We start from the raw sequence: 22195 nt of genomic DNA on the forward strand, positions 1-22195 counted from the left end.
AGCCGCAGTGCCGGGTGCCGACGCGAAGCGGTGGTCGTTGGGTGCGTAGCAACACCCCAAATAAAAAAAATACTGCTCCAGTCAGGTAGACTGCTCCCTCCTTGATAGTGATATTATATTTGGATCATCAAAACAGTGATGCGTTTATTTAGGAATATCATCGTTTCTCTCTCGCACCCTGTAAATCCGCTTGTTTACCCCACCACAGTTCACCGAGATCAAAAGCCGTCATGCCACACCACCACTACTGCAAGGATTTCCGCCACTAGAACAAACACTACAATAATAAAGCGCGGCCGGCGTGGCCCAGACATCGCCCGACATTCAACGCGGCCTGAACGATTCGCTCCCTACGCACGTAGGAGCTGCGCTCGGCAAGGTCGCTGCGCGCGGTCCCGGGGATAAACAGAGCCACGCTCAGTAACTAGCAGCCGCCGGGCCAGACCAGTGCCTCAAAAGTCCCTAAGTGATTATGTCCCGAAGCGCCTAGGAGTCCACGATTGCCATGACAACACGTGTTAAGCGGAAGTCACAGTGACCGCAGTGCCAAGCCCCCGCTGTATCTACTAGCAATTGGAAAGTCGCGTCCGGGAACTGACGCGTGCAGACGATAGTGCGAAACTAGTTTCCGGATGCCGTACGCGAGTAGGAACGAGCGATCGGGTGGGTCCGCATGAAACCAGTTTCCCGCGCGCACGTCACGGAAGCGGTCGCTCGCTTTGGTTTCCTTCTCCGCGGCACGAGGCAAACCGCAAAAAATCGGTACAGCAACGATCCCTCCCGCGGCAAGAAAAACCTGCTTCGCGGCTGCTTCCGCGGCGCGCCGCACGCGTTTTGCCGCTAGTGTGTACGTGCCTTTACAGCATGGTTTACTGCTCGGTGCCACGGCGGACGTATTCATCCGAGCCGGACGCCAGTTTTTTTCGCCTAACTCGAAATAACGTTACAGCGGTATGCTTGGCAGGCAAAGTAATTCAACAGTTAATAAGATGGTGATCGTAAGAGTTGAGTAAGCAATGCAGACAGGGCATGTAGCCTGCTCGCTTGATATTTCATCAGTCAACATACCCGACGCAGAGATGCATGCGCCCACGCGGCAGAACCACTGATTGAGCAGACAGAAATACATAGAAACAGTTGAATTTCCGCGCATTAAATTAGACCGGTAATAAATCATCGTCGCGCTATAATTCTGGCGAAAGTGGCAAGCCGCACTTCCCGCAATAAGTGTTGTGGACAGTACTGATATTGCGGCAAAAGTGTGGATAGCTATTTTATTAAAGATCATGCTAACGGAATAACCAATATAGAAGCATCATATTGCTGGCTCGCTAAAAACCATTTGCTGCCCTACACACCAGACTGGGATGTACGCGCTAGGTTGATTTGCAGCCGAGACGCCACACATACAACGCTTAAAACATGCAAGCATTTCAAATTAACCATGGCTGAACCGCTGATGACACCGATCACATCGCTGTCGGTATCACGTAATGTCCGTTTTGCTTCACGGAGAGGTGCCAGCAGATGAGGCCGTGGTATGTCCTCGAGGCCAATATTATTGCACTATAAAGTACAGCAACAAACACCGACAGTGTTAGTGAAACCAGTCGTTGGTATTTATATTACTGTATTATGCAGGAGCCTATATGGTTGCTCGGAACATGCTTTCTGGCGTTAGGAGTGCCCACCTGGTTTCAGTCAAGATGAGCCCCACTCCAGACAGTGGTCGTTGTTTCACGTTCTGGTAAGTTATCGTCAGTCACATTCATTGTTCCATGCAAATGATTTTGATGCTTCATTCATGACTCCCCATGGGCATAAACCGTGTCAGATAAAGCAGAAAGTTCCCATAATGAAGCTTATGACATATTAAGGCGAAAGGCTTAGATGGTTCATGAGTCGAAAATTTGACCGTCCGGAAAGTTCAATGCGCAAAAATGAAGGCACGAAAATTGTTGGTGCCACCAGGCCACATAGTGCCACCAAAGTGCCACCAACAGAAGTCGTGTGTTCAAGTACTTCTAATTGACTGTACAATAATTAAGACAGAGCTCACTAAGGCACTGGAACCCACGACCCTTGGTGGGAGTCGAACCCAAGACCTTCAGGTGTTACTTAAGGCGAAGTTAATTAAGGCACATTTAGTTATGATTGAGTCAATTAACGCACTCGAACCCATTACCTTTGGTGGGAGTCAAACCACCTTTGGTGGGAGAAAACAAGTAATGGGAAATAACAATGCATTCGAATGATTCATGGAGCCACCGTTCCACATGGTGCCACAAGAAAATATCCTTGGTTCGATTGCCTAAATAACTCTACCTTAATTGAGATAGACTTAATTATGGCACTAGAACCAAATACCTTCAGTGGGAGTCGAATCCAGGACCTTTGGTGGTAGAAAACAAGTAACACGAAGTAACAACGCATTCAAATGAGAATGTCATGTAATTGAATGAATGTCTCGTGAACGCGCAAGCTTTCGCCTTCATCCTCTTTGCATATACTAAAGCGGCTGTTAACTTTTTTACGCATATACCACAGAAATATGTACGAATTTGCACCCGGCGCATTTATTCTCATTTGCAAATAAGAATTCTTGAAACACTTTCATGATGCACTAAAATAGCAGTGTATCTCATATCCCAATGCATGATAGTTTTGCTAACCTTACAGCAGATTTTCAAAGCAGGAGAGGTGTAATGCCTACGCATAATTATAAATAGCAGATATTTGTGGCATTCAGTGCAGGAGTATCGTTTTCGGAAATGTGGCGAGGTGTCAGTTGTGAAACAGGAAAAAGGATATTTTGAGGAAACTTGAACTTCAAATCTTGCTTTTCACACCAGTCAAAACGAAAACAAATATTTGAAGGTCGCTAAAGTTTCGCCTTTCAGAGTGGAACGCGATAGCATTCAAAGATCCCTGACTGCTTGTCAGGCTTCTCGGCAACTGTAGTTAACTTTTTTATCCACCTTCTCTTCCGCGCGCCGCTACCGAGGAGGCGAGCGCCATGTGGATGGTGTTATTGCAATGAACTGACCGGGGCGCGTCGCTATATGAATGGTAGAATTACTGAAAAAGGGACTTGTGTTTGAGTTTCCGCGTAACAGCATTACGTCGTCTCGTATATTCAAATTACAGTCCGACACTGCCACCTCGATAGGTTGTGGTTAACTCTTAATTTAAAATATTTCTGACGTATTTTACTTTGAGAAATTCAATTAGTTAACTAAGGCGTCTGCGCCACGCGGAGGGTCTGGGTGGTCGGTGTGGTTCAAGATTACTTTCTCGGGCGCGGCCGCCGGCGCCAACGCCGGATTTTCTGTGAGACGGGGCCCTTAATTAGCGCTATCTCGTTAAACTGCGCCGTGGGGAAATCGTAGCGTGAAAAAATGTAGATCTAAATTGAGAGTTTTAGCGTGTCCGGTATTCTCATATACGCAATGGCAAATGCAGAGTCGGGGTTTCAGAATCTGGTAGCGTCATTTTGTGACACTTCGTCTAACACCAATGCCTTACAGACACATTTTTGTGTTTCATGAGTATTCTTGTCGAAAAACACTTAAACAGGAAACGTGTTCGCGATTACACCAGTGCTGTAAATATACAACAAGCAGCAAAGGAGACAACACCTGGTTACCTCCACTACTAAGTATGTAGTTGTCTGGCTGAGCTCTGATTCACTAGGTGACGCTGCCAACTTCATCCCGCAACTTCACGCCTACGGTAGCCTGGGGTGCTAATATGGACATGGTAGAAATCTGCCATATTGGAAAAGTTTGTAATGATGGCATTTTGAGCCAATGAGAGAGGCCCTGAGACTGCTATGACCTTCGTGATTGGCACAAAATGCCGCCATTACCAAGTTTGACAATATGACGGAATTCGATAATCTCCTGAATAGCACCCTCTGTAATTCACAGACGGTAAGAAGTCTGCGCCATAAATTAGAACTCGAATTGTCTCTCTAGGTACAACATGTGGCACCCAAACGTTGGCTACTTGAACCTTCTACAGCGTGTGGGTAACGCATCCACCAGCCTGCTGTGGACGCGCTCGGGACCTCAGGGAAAAGAGTGGAAGCGAGGTCAAGTGCAACTGCACTCAGAAGATCCCCACCAGGTGAGACAATAATTATGACAGCAGCTCCTTGCAAATATTAATATTGATTCAGATCGTCAGAGAACTAAGACGTAATTGGGGTCAGATAATGTTTTGCTGCACTGATCTCGCAAAAAAAGTTGCAGTTTCGCCCGAAAAGCGAAGCATCGATTGCAACAGAAAATTAGTGGACAGCTATACGAAGTAAGGACATTAGTTTTATTGGCCGTATAAGCTTCAAAACAGATGCATACAAACTAAATTAACAGGCATGGTGTCACGCGTGCACAAACAAACATGAACGCCTCTCACTCGATGACCGCGGAAACTCGCTATCAGGACGCTGTAGTGAGTAAGCGCGGCTACAGTAGCGGCGGCGAATCGACCTTCGTGCCGCCGCTCGCATCAACGTGAACCACGCCGCGAAAAGACAGCGCAGGGCGGACTTTACCCCCACTGCAAATGGCGATCAAGGTACAGCCGCGCGGCGTAGAACCCCCCACCCTGCCCTCCGCCCCGATCCTTGCGGCCAAGCGGGCGCGCGGAGTTGAAACCCCCCCCATTCTCCCTGGACCCCTCTGTACCCGCCCTCCGGAGCGTTGCGCGCGACTGTAACTGTAAGACGGGGCGCTGCCTACCCGCTTCCCGCCCTTGCGTGCCGGAGGTTTAGCCGCGATCGCCAGCGCACCCTCGCACACTTTCACTCGCACCTGGGGAACACGGCGCGCGGCCACGATTTTATCGCCCGAGGACTTTATACGAAACCTCACGGCGAGGGCGACGCCATCGGCAGAAATGCGCCTGGTGTGTCCATACAATTGCTTTCGGAATAATATTGACGCGACAAGATGTGCGCTTTGCGTGGACGGAAGACCAAGAGCAGGCCTTCACTGAATTGCTCAAACGCCTTGAATCCGCTCCAGTGCTGGCGCATTCTGATGACACCGCGGCAACTGAAATTCACACAGACGCAAGCAACATAGGACTCGGGGCCATTTTGGTTCAATAACAAGATGGCGCAGAACGTGTAGCTGTGTACGCGAGCCGTAGTTTCACAAAAGCAGAATCTAATTATTCAAACACGGAAAAAGAATGTTCAGTAGTCGTGTGGGCCATCAACAAGTTTCGACACTACTTATACGGTCGGCCATTTCGAGCGACCAGTGATCACCACTCGCTCTGCTGGCTTGCCAATCTACGAGACCCGTCAGGTCGCCTCGCTCGTTGGAGCCTCCGCCTCCAGGAATACTACATAACTGTTGTCTACAGATCCGGCCATAAGCATAGCGACGCTGACTGCTTGTCACGTTCTCCTATTCCCTTGACATCCTCCGACTTGGAGCTAGATTTGCCGTTTCTTGGTGTCGTCTATGTGGTGCGCATGGCTGACTATCACCGTGCAGACTCTGAGGTGCTTGCAGTCATCCAGTATCTCGAGGGAGCTGACGTTGTTGTCCCACGCCCACTTTCACAAGGATTGACGTCGAACTGCCTGCGGAACGATTTCCTGTACAAGAATAAATTCAAGAACAGCCAGGAAACGTTCCTTTTCGTCGTTCTGATGGCGCTGCGCGAGGAAGCTTTACAGGCGTGTCACGCGATCCCTGTGCCGGCCACTTAGGCTTCGCGAGGACATTAGCGTGCATACGGCAGAAATACTATTGGCCACACCTATTTTCGTCGGTTCTGCGCTATGTGCGAACGTGCCGTGACTGTAAGACGCGTAAAGTCCCACCCGTCAATGCCTGCCGGCCTCCTTTAGCCTTTGGATCTGCCTCCGGCGCCGTTCCAGCAAGTGGGAATGGACCTTCTTAGTCCGTTCCCCACGTCATTCTTACAAAACAAGTGGATAATCCTGGCAACTGACTAACTCGCTATGCTGAGACGAAAGCTGTGCCGCGGGGAACTGCTGCTGAAGTCGCCAGCTTCTTCGTCCACAACATCGTGCTTCGTTAGGGCTGTACTCATTACTGACCGCGGTGCAGCGTTTACAGAGGAGTTATTGCAACAAGTCGTCATGCTGACGCACACCGACCACCGAAAGACCACAGCCTATCATGCCCAAACTAACGGCTTAACAGAGCGCCTAAACAGAACATTGGCCGACATGCCCTCCATGTACTTTGATGTGGAACACACCACATGGGATGAAATTTTGCCATACGTCACGTTTGCTTACAAAAAAATCACTGCATATCCACGAGTGAATGATGATGAGTGGGCGAAGCACCGGGGGATCATTTGGGTAACCGTGAATCCCCCGTACATTGCCCACTCGACATGCAAATGAATGACAACACATGTGTACCGTATATACAATGTTGTTTTATTGGTCGTACGTGGTATTGAGTTGCAGGCTTCGTTTTCCCGTCAATTAGACTGCCTTGTGATCAGTGCAGCAGCACGGCGACGCCGGCAAGCGACACAGAGGCGGCGAGAGCACGGAAAGCGGCGGCAAAACACCGGAAGCGTTCTCCGGAAGCCGGAGCTTCGCGTACATATACTATATATATATATATATATATATATATACAGCGCTTATATAGCCCTTGTGAACCGCAGCGCCCCTAGCGGTCTCCATGCAAACCAGAGCTACGGACAACGGACGACGAGGGAGGGACCAGGCTAGGCCCTAAGGGGCTTCGCCCCTAATACCGCTGTGCAGGAGGTCACCGAGTTTACACCGTTCGAGCTCGTTTACGGACGTCGCGTTACAACCCCCTTAGACGCCATGCTCCCGGTGGACCACGGAACCACAAGGAATGACACCACTGAAGAGTTCGTCGAGAAAGCCGAGGAAGCTCTCCAGCTTGCTCGAAATCGCATCCGCACCCAGCAGAATACCGACGCCTACCGTTACAACCGGACCCGATGGAACGTCCAGTACTCACCAGGCGACCGCGTGTGGGTGTGGACACCTATCCGACACCGTGGGCTCTCAGAGAAATTGTTGCGCCGCTATTTAGGCCCCTATGAAGTTGTACGCTGCCTCAGTGATGTGAACGACGAGGTGGTGCCGCAAAGCTGTGATCCTGGTTCGAACCGACGCCGTCCTCGTGCTGAAGTCGTCCACGTAGTGCGGATGAAGCCGTACTACGCACGCGAGGGATAAGCAATCCTCACGAACCGCTTCAGCATAGAATACATTTCTGTATGTTTTTTTTTGTTTTTCCATGTTGATACTCTTGCCCATAGCGCTCGCCCGCTGCCCTTGAAGCGACCGGACCGGTTGCTTTCGAGAGGGGAGCAATGATGCGAAATAAGTTGGCGCGTGATGACACTGGCCCCTTGAGTTGAGAACGATGAAGTTCATGGTTGCGCGCGCGCTCGCCGAGGACCAGCCATTGCTAAAGGCAGACGCTTTTTTTGCCAATCTATCCCTGGTCAACTATTTTAGCTGTACTAGCTGGGTGACAATATTGTGAGGAAAAGTACTACTGCCCGCATGAAAGTGCTCATCAGATCTGCAGACGGGACTTATGTTTGTGCCTCGAAGTTTGCTTTCATATTTAGTAAATTTCAATTTGCCGTATTGAATAGGCTTATTTGACTGTTTTATAAAGTAGCTTGCGGTGTCAGGGCATCTTTTACATCGGGCACTCTGCACTTTCTCTGTGTTGCTCTCTATGCGTCATCAGTGCAGTGATGTCCTTTGGTATGGAGCGTTATCGAGAAAAGTAAAGGTCGAGATGGACTGTAGGTGAAGAAACTTATATGATGAGACACTGTGATGCTGCATGAATTTATTATACGCGCTCTATATGGTAACTTACAGGCATGCAACTTTGGTGGGTTGAGCCTAGTGGGCGGACTATCATGCAATTGTGCCATATTACTACTGTCCGGGCGATCGAGTGCTCACAAGTTTACCGCCTGGCAACACGACGAAAGGCACGGCAACGGCGCATCAGCGTGCACTGACATAAATTGCATTAGAACGCTGCGTCATGCAGTTCGCCCCTGCTACTGCTCTACTTGGTGGGAAAGCACGCAATGAGTTGTGGACGCCAGAAAATGATGCAACACCTTGTTTGCGACAGCCATTGCACAGAATCCGCCACCAACACATAGGGGTCACCCTCATGCCGTGCCTACACCGCCCGCGTTCTCCAAAAAGGCTTACATAGATCCCCCTATAAGGAGCCTTTCTAGACAAGACCAAACAAAAAAAAAACCTAGGGACACCGGAACTGTTGACTAATGGTTTTGTAATTAGTCATCCACAGTACTTCCGGCTCAGTAAAAAGAAAGGAAAAAAAGAAGCCAAACTATATTTCTCATTTGGACAACAAACTGTTGCCGAAAACATTTTTATCAATTTGCATGCCATTGGTCAAAATATAGTAAGTCTAATGAATATTATCAAAATTTCAGTGGCACACCAGTTTCTGTGCAATATTTTTAAATCCGATGCATTGCCACGTTATTGCTAATGAAACTGGTTTAATAGGACAGTGCCAGACGTCAATCTCAGTTCAATTACTGTTAGGTCACTTTCAATTGCTCCTTATTTTAGATCCAGTAAGTCGCTCTTTATATCTTGGTATATTGGTTAATAGTTATTCAGGACTTGCTGGTGCATCTCTTACAAACTATAAGCACAATATATTCTTTACGCGACCAACAATTTAATTTTTTGTAGTTTTATTGGGACTAAATATGTAAATATGCATTGAGAGCCATGGATGTATAATGCCAATAAAAAGGTAGAAGTAAATGATATGCTAGTCTAAAATAATGCAAATCCTCATGTCTAACACCTGGAAATTCTCGGTCGCCCAAATAATTCTAGCATGTGTAACACTTTCACAGGTCAAATTTTTCGAAATTTCAGATATCTAATTGCAGTGAGTAGCTGTTCAATCACGTGTAGTTTGTGTAATCAAGAACCGAGAATTTGTGCTCTATGACCAAGTGAAAATTACAAATATGAAATGCTCTTTGATCAAACTTGTCTTAGACCTAATGAGAACATTGGGCCCTACTAGGACTTGTTGGCACCACTTCTGTAAAAAATTCATTGGTCCGATTGAAAATTCCAAATGTATTTTTGTTTTATTTTATTCGGGCCACTACCACTGAGCATTTTTCTTCGGTGACTTTACCGATCGGTGAAAATGCTTTGTTGACAAATATCGCTGATCGTTGCAAGTAGTTTTCTTGTGTCATCGTTTTTCGATGTTTTCTTGCATAAAATATTGCAGCTTGTCTTTGAAGCCAAGCTCAGGCCCAGAATTCCCGGCATGATCGCCATTGACAACTTCGTCCTCAACGACACCCGCTGCAGCAGCGACAAAGGTACGTAACAATGTTTTCCACTGTGGTAGAGCTGTTAAAATATTTAGGAACTCCCCAAATTCTAATTTACTAAATTTTCATTACCAATAAGTGTGAGAAACATAAAGCAATAAGAAGTACATTTCAATGCAATATCTATTTCAGCTGTGGTGCTTGTTGCTAACATAGACTGCACTAAGGTGTGGCCAATTGTTATGGTCTTTACCAGATCTTTTTGATAGCGGCGTTGAACCTTAAATGACAAGTCTATCGCACCAAAGCAAACAGTGCTCCATTTCCATTTCCGTGAACAAAACATCAAAATGATATAGTTGAAAAAATTACCAGTAATATTTTGAGATAGGCTTAAAGTACCATTTTGCTGCGACAACGACAATTTTTATACAAGTACGGTGGATTGGTTGATATGATTTAGGCAGGAATGGAATATATTATAGGCCAATTCCACGATAGATCAAAGCAGCTGGTATATCTGATATTTCTTACATTACTGATAATTTTACAGAATATGCACACGTAATTCTAATCTCCTACTTGCTTTTGAAGAAATATGTTAGTAACCCGGATAAAATTATCAAAGGTCGTCGGGAAATGACGACAATTTTATGAAATCTGCCTGTCTGAACTTCGCAACAATGCTTGAAAGCCACGCATGTGTAATATACAAAATATGTTGATTTGCAGTGCAAATAGAGGTCAAGTGAAAGTAGCTCACCGCATTTTCCGCATTGTTGAGCATAGTAACTCTTTCAAAAATTCTTAAAAACGCAACGTCTTTCAAATGTGCTTATCTTTAGGACTCTGTCCCTACGTCTGTCTATATCCCAGCTAGTTGCGATTTACAGCAGAGATAGGCGTTTAGTTGCATAACGAACCTACGCATTTTTATTCTTCTAATAATTTTTAAAGTTCTATTTTTTACTCAAGCTACGAAATTATAAAAATGCTATTTTATTGAAAAATGTCTACAAAAACACTCATTTCAATCTCATAAAAAGTGCCCCCAATTGTTGTCTGAGGACTCCGTAATAATATTAATCAACATATGCGGTATCATTCTTATTTGAACACAGTTACAGATGTTCGAATGCCGTGTTTTAAGAGAGTTGTCCATTGTACGGAAATGAGCGTTTCTTGTGAAAACGTTATTCAAGGAGACGGCTCCTTCTCTTCTGAGCCTGAGCGGATATGCCTTGCAGTCTCATCCACTAGAATGTGTAAATTGCAATGTTTGCCATAGGGTCATTTGTTAAAAATTTATTTAGTTAAGTTTTGTTTATTAGTTGAATGTGCATTTGAATTTTTTCTGCAAGTAATGTCCGCCTGTTTGAGTAGACCAACTCATGGACTAGAATTGTGCTATCTGTCAGAGGCAGTTAAAAAAATCTCGAAAGTGTTCGTTGAAAATGCCTGTATATGGGGAACACCACGATGACGGCGACAGCGACGCCGACGGCGGCAATTCGCCTATAGAGTCCATGTAACTGTTATCGCAATAGAAGTAACTATGCAGCAAGATGAGTTGCATACGAATAAAGTTAACAAATAACTTACACTAAGAAACACTATGACGAAAATAAAATGTAGAGAAGTTTCATTTAACCACGGGGTGGTGTACTCCCTCACTTTTTGGTGAAGAAATGTACTTCAGTCTTAGGTCTTCAACGGCGGTAATTGTTACCTCTTTCAAGAGAAATGTACGCGTATTTGCAAATACCCATGTGGCATATTAATAAGCAAATTTCAGTAGTTGGACAACTGAGCAAGTTTTTAAAGCGAAGCTTTCTATGTCTCATTGATTAGTCCGCGAGCGTCGGAAACGCATTGCAGGAAAGCCAACTTACACAATGGAACTATCTGCGCATCTGCGCACACCATAGAACAACAGCGCACGACATACGTATCGTAGAACACTGCAGTTAACATTCACAGTTGTACTGATAAGAACAATGGGAACTGCAACGCCCCACTACCCAGATGAACTGTATATCTGCTGTTGTCGATACACAGGATCGGCCGTACGGGCACGATCACGCGCGCGCTTACGTTCGCGTACGGCAGCCTCTTCTTCTGCATGCCGTGCGCTGCACCCTCGGCCTACCCATGGTGACGGCCGGGAATGAATTGCGTTACGCGCGTAATGCAATGCAGATATATACAATTCGTCTGGGTAGCGTGCTGTTGCAGTTCTCATTGTTCTTATCGGTACAACTGCGAATGTAAACTGTAGTGCCCGTATCGGCAACGGCAGAGCCTCTGACCGTCTACCACAGCGATCACAAGGCAATGCTGTGCAAGTGTAGAGTCGTCCATGAAAGTGTGAGTGTGTGCGTGTGATCAACGGCGTGATCTAAAATAAAGGCTATGCAACCTAACTACATGTCTCTTCATTCAAATTCAATTTTCAAGAAATAGAATCTTAAACAAGCAATGAAATCACACATGCATCGCATCGGGTCTCTCAGCATTTCTTGGTTTCGTTGCGGGATCGTTGTCTTTGGACTTCGACTTAGTTTGAGCTCAGTTTGCACGGGAGAAAGCTTCGCGTTCAACCATCTTCCTTTAAGACAGGGGCTTTGATTTTTTTCCTTATAAGATTAATATGCTTAGCCTTCATTATGGCTTGTTTATTGTAGTAAAGCATGTAAAAAATTAGTCTTTTAGTTGTCGTGTTTGCAACAATCCTGTTGCAAGCACGACAACGTGTGTTGTTGTGCTTGCAACAGGATTGTTGACACGGTGTGATGTATAAAATAAGGTAAGCAATATAAGAGCATACATTTTTTTCCATTTCTTCAAGCTTATCTATATGAGTGAATATATGTGTTCAGCACCGAGGAGGCAGTTCAAGCACTGTTCCTTTAAATGTTTTGCAGGGAAAATATAGTATAACGTGTGCTCATTTTTACAAGTTCGCTGCGTGCTTTGCTTTTTATATTTGTTCAATATCTCCGCCCAACCTGAAAAATCAAGCGTTTGTTCCGAATATTTTTGAGGGACCTTTTTTAGGATGTGATGGGTTAATTATCAAGTGCGGTAATTTTCGATTGAATAATTTTTATGGGGGATTTCTTTTTAAATATTAACAGCCTGATCACAAGCTCACAGCTGCCACACAGCTAGGCCTTTTAGTCGCCGCTCTTAGATAGCAGAGAGTAAAAAGTCACACTGTAAAAGCTCTAGATGTTTTCGTTAATTCATTGGCACACAACAATAAGGCTGTCATCAAACGTGAAAGCTAAATTGAGATATTTTTCTTTTTGAAATACCCCGTAGGAGCACCTGCTTGTAGATACTATAGATATTGTGGTCTTTTGGTAATTCTTCCTTGCTCTATTTCAAGCAGATGGAGCGTGCAACTTCGAGTCCGATTCGTGTGGATGGCTACTGAACAACTGGGAACGTACAAGTGGAAGCAGCAGTGTGTTGCCTGCAGTTGATCAATCCACTATGTCGCCCTCAGGTAAACTCCAAAACAACTTGAAGGTACACTGTTACGCGATTTAAGATGGCACGTACACTGTCAACGACCGATTTTCCGGACGCCGGAATTTTCGGACATGCCCGAGAATTCGGAAGGCTTCGTGGCACCGCCGCGTACCTATTAGAGTTAATTTATAAGAAAGTCTGAAAATTCGGACGAGAAATCCTTTGCCGTCCGACTTTCCGGACTTCTTGCCGTGACCGCAGGTCCGAAACCGCGTTAATGAAAGTCACTGCCGCCGCCATTTTGATTATCTCGCCGCCTCGAACAGGCGCTCTCGCACGCAGAACCTCTGGCAACCGTAGCCCCCACCGCGGCAATGCTAGGCCTAGCTGCTTCGGCGTTGGCTATTAAACTTCTTGCCGTTCGGTGGAGTGTTTTTCATTGAGATAATTCGCCGCTGTCAGCAATGGCACCGACTCCACCTTTGTAAACCTCGCGATTAGCGTCGAAGCTCGAAAAGCACGACGCATTGCTTGATGTCGGTTCGCAAAAGTCAGCTTCGCCTCAATAAAGCAGTGTTACGCGGTGAAGCATAACAAAAGTGGGACGGGGCAATTGTGATGGTGCACAGTGTGTTTTCCATAATTACAGACGCTTGCACCCGCCGCCTCCTGTCACCGTACGAGCACCGATATGCCTCATGAATGTACTGGCAAGCCTTCAGAGATTTTTCGGACGTGCCTGTGGTGATTTGAGCCCTTAGAGGCAATAAAAACATGCATTCATTTTTTTTTCGGACTGCCTCATTTTCCCGGTGTAATCGCGGCCCCTACGGAGTACTAAATATTGTACGTTGACTTTATCAATTTCTTCTCAATAATTGTTACTCGGGACACGGCGACTTCTGCCTGCCGTGCGAACATGCACAAAGCAGATTAAAAGTTAAACATTCCTTCTCGCGGAACACTGGCATTTGACTCAGACATCAAGCCGCTTTGACATTTTCGGTAGAGCTGTAAGTGTGGTCTTTTATATCCTGATCAATTGGTAATTTTTTTTTACTTCTACGCGAGTGATGTGCAAGCTCCGTTTTGACTGGAGAAGGTGTGTTCGCTTACATTTTTCAAGGTGTTTCAGGCAAATACGTTTATTTTCTCGAGAGTGGCTCAGGTATACGTCGTTAATAGTAGGAAGATGCGGGACGCGTCAGAATTGTTAGCAGCTCCTTGTCTAGAAACCCAATATGCCCTAATATCTCCATCTTCAACAACAGCGTCTTAAATTCCATCTAAAAAACCTCAGGCACACTTCTGAAGATTAGCATGAAGGCACAGGCATGTTAAAGGTCTGTATCAGGTAGGAAACAAAGTGTTGTTATTTAGGTGAGCTCATGTAAAGTGCTATTATGCTAATTATTTTACTTTGAATAATAATCGCTACTTGTGATTTTTTAGGGTTTTCTTATTTGCGTTTGGCGTGAAAAAAAAACACTAATTCTGGACATTTTTAATGTTCGACATGGCATTCACAAATGCACAGCAAAGAAACTTTCTTATAGTTCATGTTCCCTCCAACCAGGCCCTTTCGATGTCCCATTTGCGAAACAACACATGGGCCAATTTTTTAAAATACCTGGGTGATAACTAACCCATGGCATATGAACTCGTTAATTGTTGCATCAGCTGTGGGAAAACTAGAAATCGCAATACCACGATATTGTGCAATGCTCCTACGTAAGAAACTTAAAGAATACTGATTAAGTGCGACTGTATCAGTGGGATTACCAGTCATAACCTTCTTTCCGCATGATTTGCTCTATCGAGCATGGCAAGTTGGAAGCGATACACTGAAGTAAAATTTCATTTTGCCCGTCACTGGCGCCGCATCAGTCAAGCGAAACTCGCATATTGTACTACATCGAAACCCGGTGTTTAAAGTGGGATCGCAAATGGGACACTGAAACAGATCTGCTCTCTGACATTGTAACGTGCGCATTTACCTCATGATAGTTTGTTTTGGTCAAATGATGCATAAAATTACAGGAAGCTACGCCCTGGCGAAGGCACCTGGTGGCCGCATGGTGAGCCCCAAAACTGGTACGATGCTACTCAGCAGAAGTGTCTCCGCTTCTGGTTCTTCATCACTGGTATCCATTCGGAAACGCTGAATGTCACCCGACTGCTCAATGAAGGCCAAGAGGAGTCGCTCTGGCTTGGCACTTCATTTAGTGCCAAAAGCCGAGCGTGGTATCAAGCGTCTGTTAACCTGGTCCGTTTCCAACGAAACACCTACGGTGAGTGGCTCTGAACTGGCCCTAAGCAGTCTTTTAGCAATAGTGGAATCTGACTTCCATTACTGCAGCTTATTCAATCTTCGTTTGTCCTTGCCTGCTTAGCATAAATATTTTATCCAAGAAAACAGAGAAAAAAGAAAAAAAACCCTTTTTAAAGTCGTAAATTGTGCTGGTGTAGTTTTAGCCTTGGTTAAACAATTGTGTTTATTTCCTTCTTATGCTATGTGTAATCTCATAGAGTGTTTATACTTGCGTTACACAAAGACCACCGCCATAATGTTTTGCAATATTTATAATAATGCACTACACCATTCACTACCTATAGCTAAAAGCAATCAACAAATTAGACAGATGCAAAATGCGATACGGCTGCGCAACGATGCAACAAACACGAAGGTGATGCATGATTTTCGTCGAGAGAAGAAGGGTGGCAGCAAGTGTATCCACATAGGAGTACGGTACATCTCTAAGTAAGTTTAAGGATTCTGTACCTATTGTATCGCAGTGGCACATTCCCATTCTCGAAGATTGGCCAAGAATGCGCACATACCCACACGGGACACAACCAGTAAACAAACAAACGATAATCAAGTCAATCAAAGGAACCAGTGAATGTCCTGGGCTGTTACAGTAATGTAGGGCAGCAAAAACAGACACGTGAACCTAATGCAGTCGGCAAGAAGATGTTCAGCGACCCACGACCGAATGTAAACGTTTATGGTGTGCTGGTGCGGCAATCAGATCATGACCATAGGGTGAGAAAAACGAGTTTTTCCGCCAACACTGCGCGATATGAACCGTTGGCGGCATCGCAGCCATATCAAAAATTTTGTGGGAGAGTACTATCGCTTGTTACACTCCGGGACAACTTTTCTTGGCAGTGCAGGGAAAGCTATGGGACCGAAGCGCAGAGTCTCTTTGCGCGCCAAGAAAGAGTTCCATAAATTCATTCATAATTTTCACATTTCCCTAGTTCAAGTAAATTCTGCTCTATTTATTATTATGTCAGCAATGCTATGAGAAGCCGTACATGATTTATTATTACTATTGTGCTCTTTAAAAAAGAATTCCTTACATTTATTTATTTTCTATTTCTCGGATCCCACAGTATTTTTGAAGCACCTGTTCTGTACGGTAAAACAGGGTGCCGACTCACGGATAACCGAGCTGAGGGGTGCGTTTGTAGATATACCTGATAAAAACAAAACAAAAAAAAAAACCTTTGGGGAGAACGCAGTTCTCACAAACATAGGAGATCTTGATATGGCATTTTCAACGGTAAACATCACTATTTCGTCAAATTATATTAAACATCCAGGGCTCTATCGGAGGTTGCGAAGACGGGAAACGGGCGTACACAGCGTGTAAAGAAAACCGAAACTGGCACCGAAAGCAGCTAATAGCTGCCGCACTACTTGGCGGAGTAGCACGATTGGGCAGAAGCTATGCCCCCTCTGGCCTGCGCTTCACTGCCAAGATAAGTTGTCCCCGAGTATAGAAGCAGAAAGGCGCATAACAACCAAAAATGCTCGTCTGTGTACTGTTGGGATCCTGTTCTGGGGTTCGTGGTTAGGAGCTGGTTGTCGCACAGAAGGCCGCTTGCCTACGCCGCCAGGAGTGCCTAAATTGTAATAGCTGGTCTGCATTATACCGGGGCGTCGCACTAGGCCGACTAAGCCGACCCATGCCGTCTCGTCCGTCTCTATCGCCGAGAGTTGCTCGTTTGTGAGGAGAATAGGTCAGGAGGTTGCATGAAACAAATGGGTTTATTTGACTCATTTACAACTGGCCCCATAGTTCTGAGAGCACACATATATCAGCAATCTACATGACTGAATCAAAGCACACTACTTGTCGGAGCACTTTGCATGTCTGAGCACACATCACCCACAGCACCCAAAATATCCACTTTTAAGCACTAATTTTCCCGAAGTCTCTCGACGAGGGAGTTCAATGACGTTTTCCCGGCAAATCAGAAAGGTCGAATTGTTCGCAGCACTGACCCCCTTTTGTCGCACCACCTCGCCGGATTCCGCCAGCCTCCAAGCCTTCGTTCCCGTATACGACGTCATAACGAGGAAGTCGGGAAGCATTTTTTATTTATTACACCTCAAGCAAGCGTGAGGGACATTACATCTAGTGAGATTGGCGCCAAATAATTTCCTCGAGGCTTTCTAATGCGCCGATACAACTAACGTGGTGCTGTTCATAGACACATTTAAAGCTCATAATGTAGTGAAGAAAGCTTGAGAAGTCGATTTCTTCACATTCTGTTAACCTAAGCCATAGCAATGTTAATGTGCTGAAAGCCACTTGCTGTCTATTCCAATGGTGAAAGCTACGACATTTTCTATCTGTATCACACTTAACAATTGAGGCAGATCCCATGCACGGTGGGAATCGATGTGAGCGAAGCTTTCTGCGCTGTTTGCGTTGATTGAAGATAATTAGCCGAGGTGTTGATGCCGTATGCCAGTCATGAGGGAATGGTAGTATATGTGACCTCGCGTGCGCTGTTTGGCTGTGCAGTAAACCGTACATGCAGCAAGACGTGTTTGCTCGAGGCGTTGTTGTGTGCCACTGATCGTAGCCTGCGAGAAAGTTATCACTGTCATTGCCTTGTGCGGTGCATCGCAACCTGGCGAAAGTGCCAATTTGCAGGGTGCCCCTTGCGTAGCTTCTTCTCGACGCTGCGGTGCTTAATTGCGGCTTCGCGGCTTCTCGAACTATGCCAGTTCTCCGCATGGAAAAGCTTGCAGGGTGCTTATTTTTCAGAAATAGCTTAAACGTACGATACGGTATCATAAATTTCAACTTTTGCAGTTTGTCCGCAACTGTAGCCATGTTTAGTAGCATTGTTTCCCTTTACTGCGGAAACCCCAAATGAGCCATGCTCTCTGCTAGCACCCTTCCCCTCTCCCACGCTCCTTCCATGTATGCGAACTGCCCCAAACAACAGTGGCAAGGCAGTTATTTCCTCCTTTCGTGGCTGTCATATTCTCAGTATTCTCTCTCTACCATTCTATCCATCCTCTTTCCGGACTGTTGTGCGTCAGGACAAAGATAGGTGCCGCAGATTCTTCAACGCTGTTGCGGGGAGTTCACGCTTATTTGAAGCCGTTCAGAGGGCATTGTCGGGCCAAGGAACTCTCGTTGGAAAGGTCCAATGTGCTTCAAGCAAGGCATTCTTTCTCGTTTGGCCTTTCACTTCTTCCACATTCCTGTCACGTATATATTTTTCTGTATGTAAGCACTGTCGCATCACTGAGTTGCGCTGGTATGAGCTCGGCAACACCTTGGAAAAGAGCAAGCTTGAGACTGAAGTACGCGTTGTTATTCTGCCTACTTGCCATTCTTCGTACTATTTTTATGCGCAAAATTCAAGTGTTCCATAAAGTAGACATAGATTAGGAATTCGCGCGTACTGTCGTTTACTTACAAAACACGTAGTTTTTTTTTCGCGGAAATGCCAATCCTAGTACTGACACTGTTGGCCGCTGAACGAGGCGGTCGTTCAAGCTGCTGTATCGAAGGGGCCTCCACTTCGTGTCTAATCAGGAAAAGAGGTGAATGAGGCGAGCAGTGCACCTAGGAAGCTAAATAACGAGTCAACATAACAATACGTAAAAATACACCCATCTGCGCAGTCACATTTAATTTAAGGAAGTGCCGGCGACCACGACTGGCAGCCTTCGAGAACGGCAACCTACCCATGTGAATAGTGCATGGTGACGTCGCTTCTCGTTTTAGTGTTTGCTCTGTACAAAATGACGAATAGTTTTTTTTTTCAGATCCATATGGGCAACTGTTTTCTACAAAAGCAGTTTTCTTTATGGTTTAAATAGCTTCAGGTCAGTCGCTGAGGTCCGCCGGTAGTAGACCCATGAACTCAGCGACTGGTAAGCCTAACCTCAGCTAAACGTAATTGACATCGCCTCAAACTGTGTGCGCGGCTGCTGAGGGCTTGTGTTCGCGCAGCCAACAACGCAACGTCATTGCCACCCATCACTTGCCCGTCCACACAGAACTTAACTTCTCGCTACAGAAACTACTCACACAAATTACTACCTCACAATCACCGACTCCTCAACGCTGTCGTCTGCCATGAATTCCCAGCATGCTCGGCGTCATTTCGCGCGCCCTGATAGCCAAATTTAGTCGTGCCGCAGTTACGCAGGTAATCGCAATTTTAGAGACCCAAAAGTTTATATGGCTTGAATACGGAGACCTCGCGCCAATTTCCCGATTGCGATGAGCCCTCCGAAATAAAACTGTAAAAGGTAATTAATAGATGTTGGTCTATCAGCGACTAAGAATTGCAAGCTCGGTTTGCTGGAGTTTGCATCCGGCGGATGTAAACCTTTATGAACAAGTACATCCGGCGAGATACCGACCGACCCAACAGCAGCACCAGTGGCTGCCATCGCCGCCGCGATAGACAGAAGAATGGCCATACTTCCCTGCTCTATAATCGCCGTTTATTAGAAAATACTGAAGGCGTCATATCATGTGCACTACCGTTTCTATGTCAAACATATCCTAGAGTCGGTCTTGTCTTTCTTCAATAACAAAGACGTGAACTGAAGCACATGCTTATCCAATGGTAATGTTGAATGAATAAGTGAAACGTGAGTCCTCCAGAACAGCAATGGCGATAGAAGCAATGAGTTGAAGTTTAGACAAATATTTCAAATAGTACTTCACTTGCCACGCTTTCTAGCCTCCACTTGAAACAAATAAGGGGACCAGGTATGGCTTATACATAATTCACAAGGGCTTTACAACTAGGCTGCAGAGGAGGTTGCGAGAAACAATTGTGGGAAGAAATTGTACGGAATATTCAGAGTGTTTGTCGTTCAGCTAACTACATGAACGCTTTAGCATTGTAGATCCGCTATTATGTGTTCACATCTTCTGGGAACGATATCTGTGATCTCATGAATAGTAGTGGTGTGCACCATAGAAACAGCGCGGTTTGGTCCAGTTGCATGAAGCTCTCCTAAGACAACGCTACTCGCAAGCACACACACACACGCACGCACACACACGCACTCCCTCCCCCGTCCCCCACACACATGTAACCAGCAGCTTTGTAAGTCTGACTTTTGGGTCTTCTGCAGTGTGTCATTTTCTTCAAAGCTGAAAAGCGCCAATGAAACTTGATGTTATACTTCTGCCAAATCCTAGGCTACAACTACGGTGGAGTGAATACCAGTGCCAAAATGCGCTCTTCATACTGCCTTCTAACACAAACTGATCAAATCTTGTAGTCTTTTGGAGGAATAAAACATTACATTTCGGGCTACACAGATTGTCTTCGATGCAACGACCTCGGGTAACCAGGCAACAGCGGTAGCCGTAGACGACATCACCCTGGGCAATGTGCCTTGTCCTTCCCCCGGGAGCTGCTCCTTCGAAGAGGATATGTGTAACTGGTTTAACAACAAGGATCTGGCCTACGCACAATGGTATCGACACCGTGGTGCTACAGTTTCCAATTCGAGTGGAGTGGAGAAGGACCACACGTTGGGCACAACTGACGGTAAGACGTTCCATTTATTCTTTAATATATTGTTATTTGCACAATAATCTTGTAGATAGTGAAAATTTATAGATTGGTGCCCCAGCTAACCTGTAATTATATTTGCGTCGAACATTTTTACATTAGTATTTCCAGAATGTAGCAGGCAATTAATAGGTGTTTTTCCATAGTCCATGGTGATGGCCCGCAATTAGCCAGCTCTGTTAATGCAAGACTTGAAAAGGTGCTGCCGGTACTTGCCATTGGATCACTTCGATTCCACCGTTGAAACAGTGGCAGCTTAAGCCAGGTCACCTATTTTTTATTTATACGTAATTTTGTTTTCAGCATTGTTATAGCGCTCGAAACGGAAAACTCGGTATTCGAGTAATAGCCTAAAATGAAGATGCGTCGAAAACTGAAATCTTCCATAGAGTCAAGCATGTCTTTCTGGTCTAACAGATCATGTACACTAATAGCGTAAAAAAACAATAAATGTGTTATACGAAAGTCGCTTATGTACAACAGCAAACAACGCGAAAGTAGAAGCATGGCACATATGGGTTATCAAACTATTAAGACCAAATGTGGCCCCATTATTTCTCTTAGCCAACTGCAGCTTATGTTACCACAGCTAAGCACAAAATTTTTCGATAATTCAAGATTCTGCGATGTCTACGCTTCCATCGTCTCCTGACTTCTATCCTCTCGGTTTCCCCTGGAGTAATAGTTGTTATCCCGCAAGACCATGTCCAGATATCTTACAAAATTTCGCTGCTGCATTTCGCCGGTGAATATTTATTCGCACAGGTCTGGTATGGTTCTAGCCTATCTGAGCTATTTCTGCGCTGTACCTGAATTTATTGAGTATTTTATACTCAATAATTCAGGTGATGCCGAACACCTGCTGAATCTTGTAATGTGAAATAATTTATATTATCCAAAAAATATGCGCTTAAACATATTACGGAAATTTTACAAGCTACAATTATAGATGACCGCTTCAAGAGCGATGACACTATACCTTCGGAGGGCTTACTATAAAAATGTCCTAGCGGCTGCAGACTTGTATTTCGTTCAGTCGCTGGGATGCTTCTGTGAAACTTATTACAGCGCGTTCTTGAGCGTATATTACACGAATCTTTTACCATATTCTGTTGAAGCCACCAGCTATTGTAGCAACCATTACAATAAATTATGCACCATTTTGTTCGGCAGAAAAGTATCACACCAAGTTTAGCGGCATGGAGGCTTCTGCGGATCTACCATGTTATTTAAATGAAGCAATGACCTACAAAATTTAGCGACTGAAATTCTCGTTCAGTGGTTATCGAAAAAGAAATTTATTGTCTAACAAAATAATTTCATTCCCACTCAGTGGGCGTTCGAAATTGTACACAACGTCGCACACTTACAAAACAAACTATTTCTCCCGGTAGACCTTATCGTTTTTTTCTCGTAATTTAGAAGCATAAGCGACAGGCTACTGGCTTGAATAATGTGCAATGGAGATGAGGACACAATTACAGAAATAACTAAAAAGACATCT

General features: G+C 45.2%; 3 protein-coding genes across 3 annotated transcripts in view; 2 read left to right on the plus strand and 1 right to left on the minus strand.

Moving 5' to 3' along the window:
* Positions 1-22195, minus strand: part of LOC119448918 (MAM and LDL-receptor class A domain-containing protein 2) — a 666053-nt gene that overhangs the window by 456985 nt on the left and 186873 nt on the right. The gene's annotated exons all lie outside the window — the stretch shown is intronic.
* Positions 1-22195, plus strand: part of LOC119450647 (MAM and LDL-receptor class A domain-containing protein 1) — a 464623-nt gene that overhangs the window by 418500 nt on the left and 23928 nt on the right. The window lies entirely within an intron of this gene.
* Positions 1621-20574, plus strand: LOC119450650 (neuropilin-1a). Its single transcript, XM_049666104.1, has 6 exons — positions 1621-1747; positions 3978-4128; positions 9312-9405; positions 12749-12868; positions 14875-15125; positions 20436-20574. Exons 1-5 carry the CDS (start codon positions 1650-1652, stop codon positions 14997-14999), a joined length of 588 nt encoding a protein of 195 aa, XP_049522061.1. The 5' UTR covers positions 1621-1649; the 3' UTR covers positions 15000-15125; positions 20436-20574.

The sequence above is a fragment of the Dermacentor silvarum genome, chromosome 4, assembly GCF_013339745.2.
Source record: "Dermacentor silvarum isolate Dsil-2018 chromosome 4, BIME_Dsil_1.4, whole genome shotgun sequence".
Lineage (NCBI taxonomy): Eukaryota > Metazoa > Arthropoda > Arachnida > Ixodida > Ixodidae > Dermacentor > Dermacentor silvarum.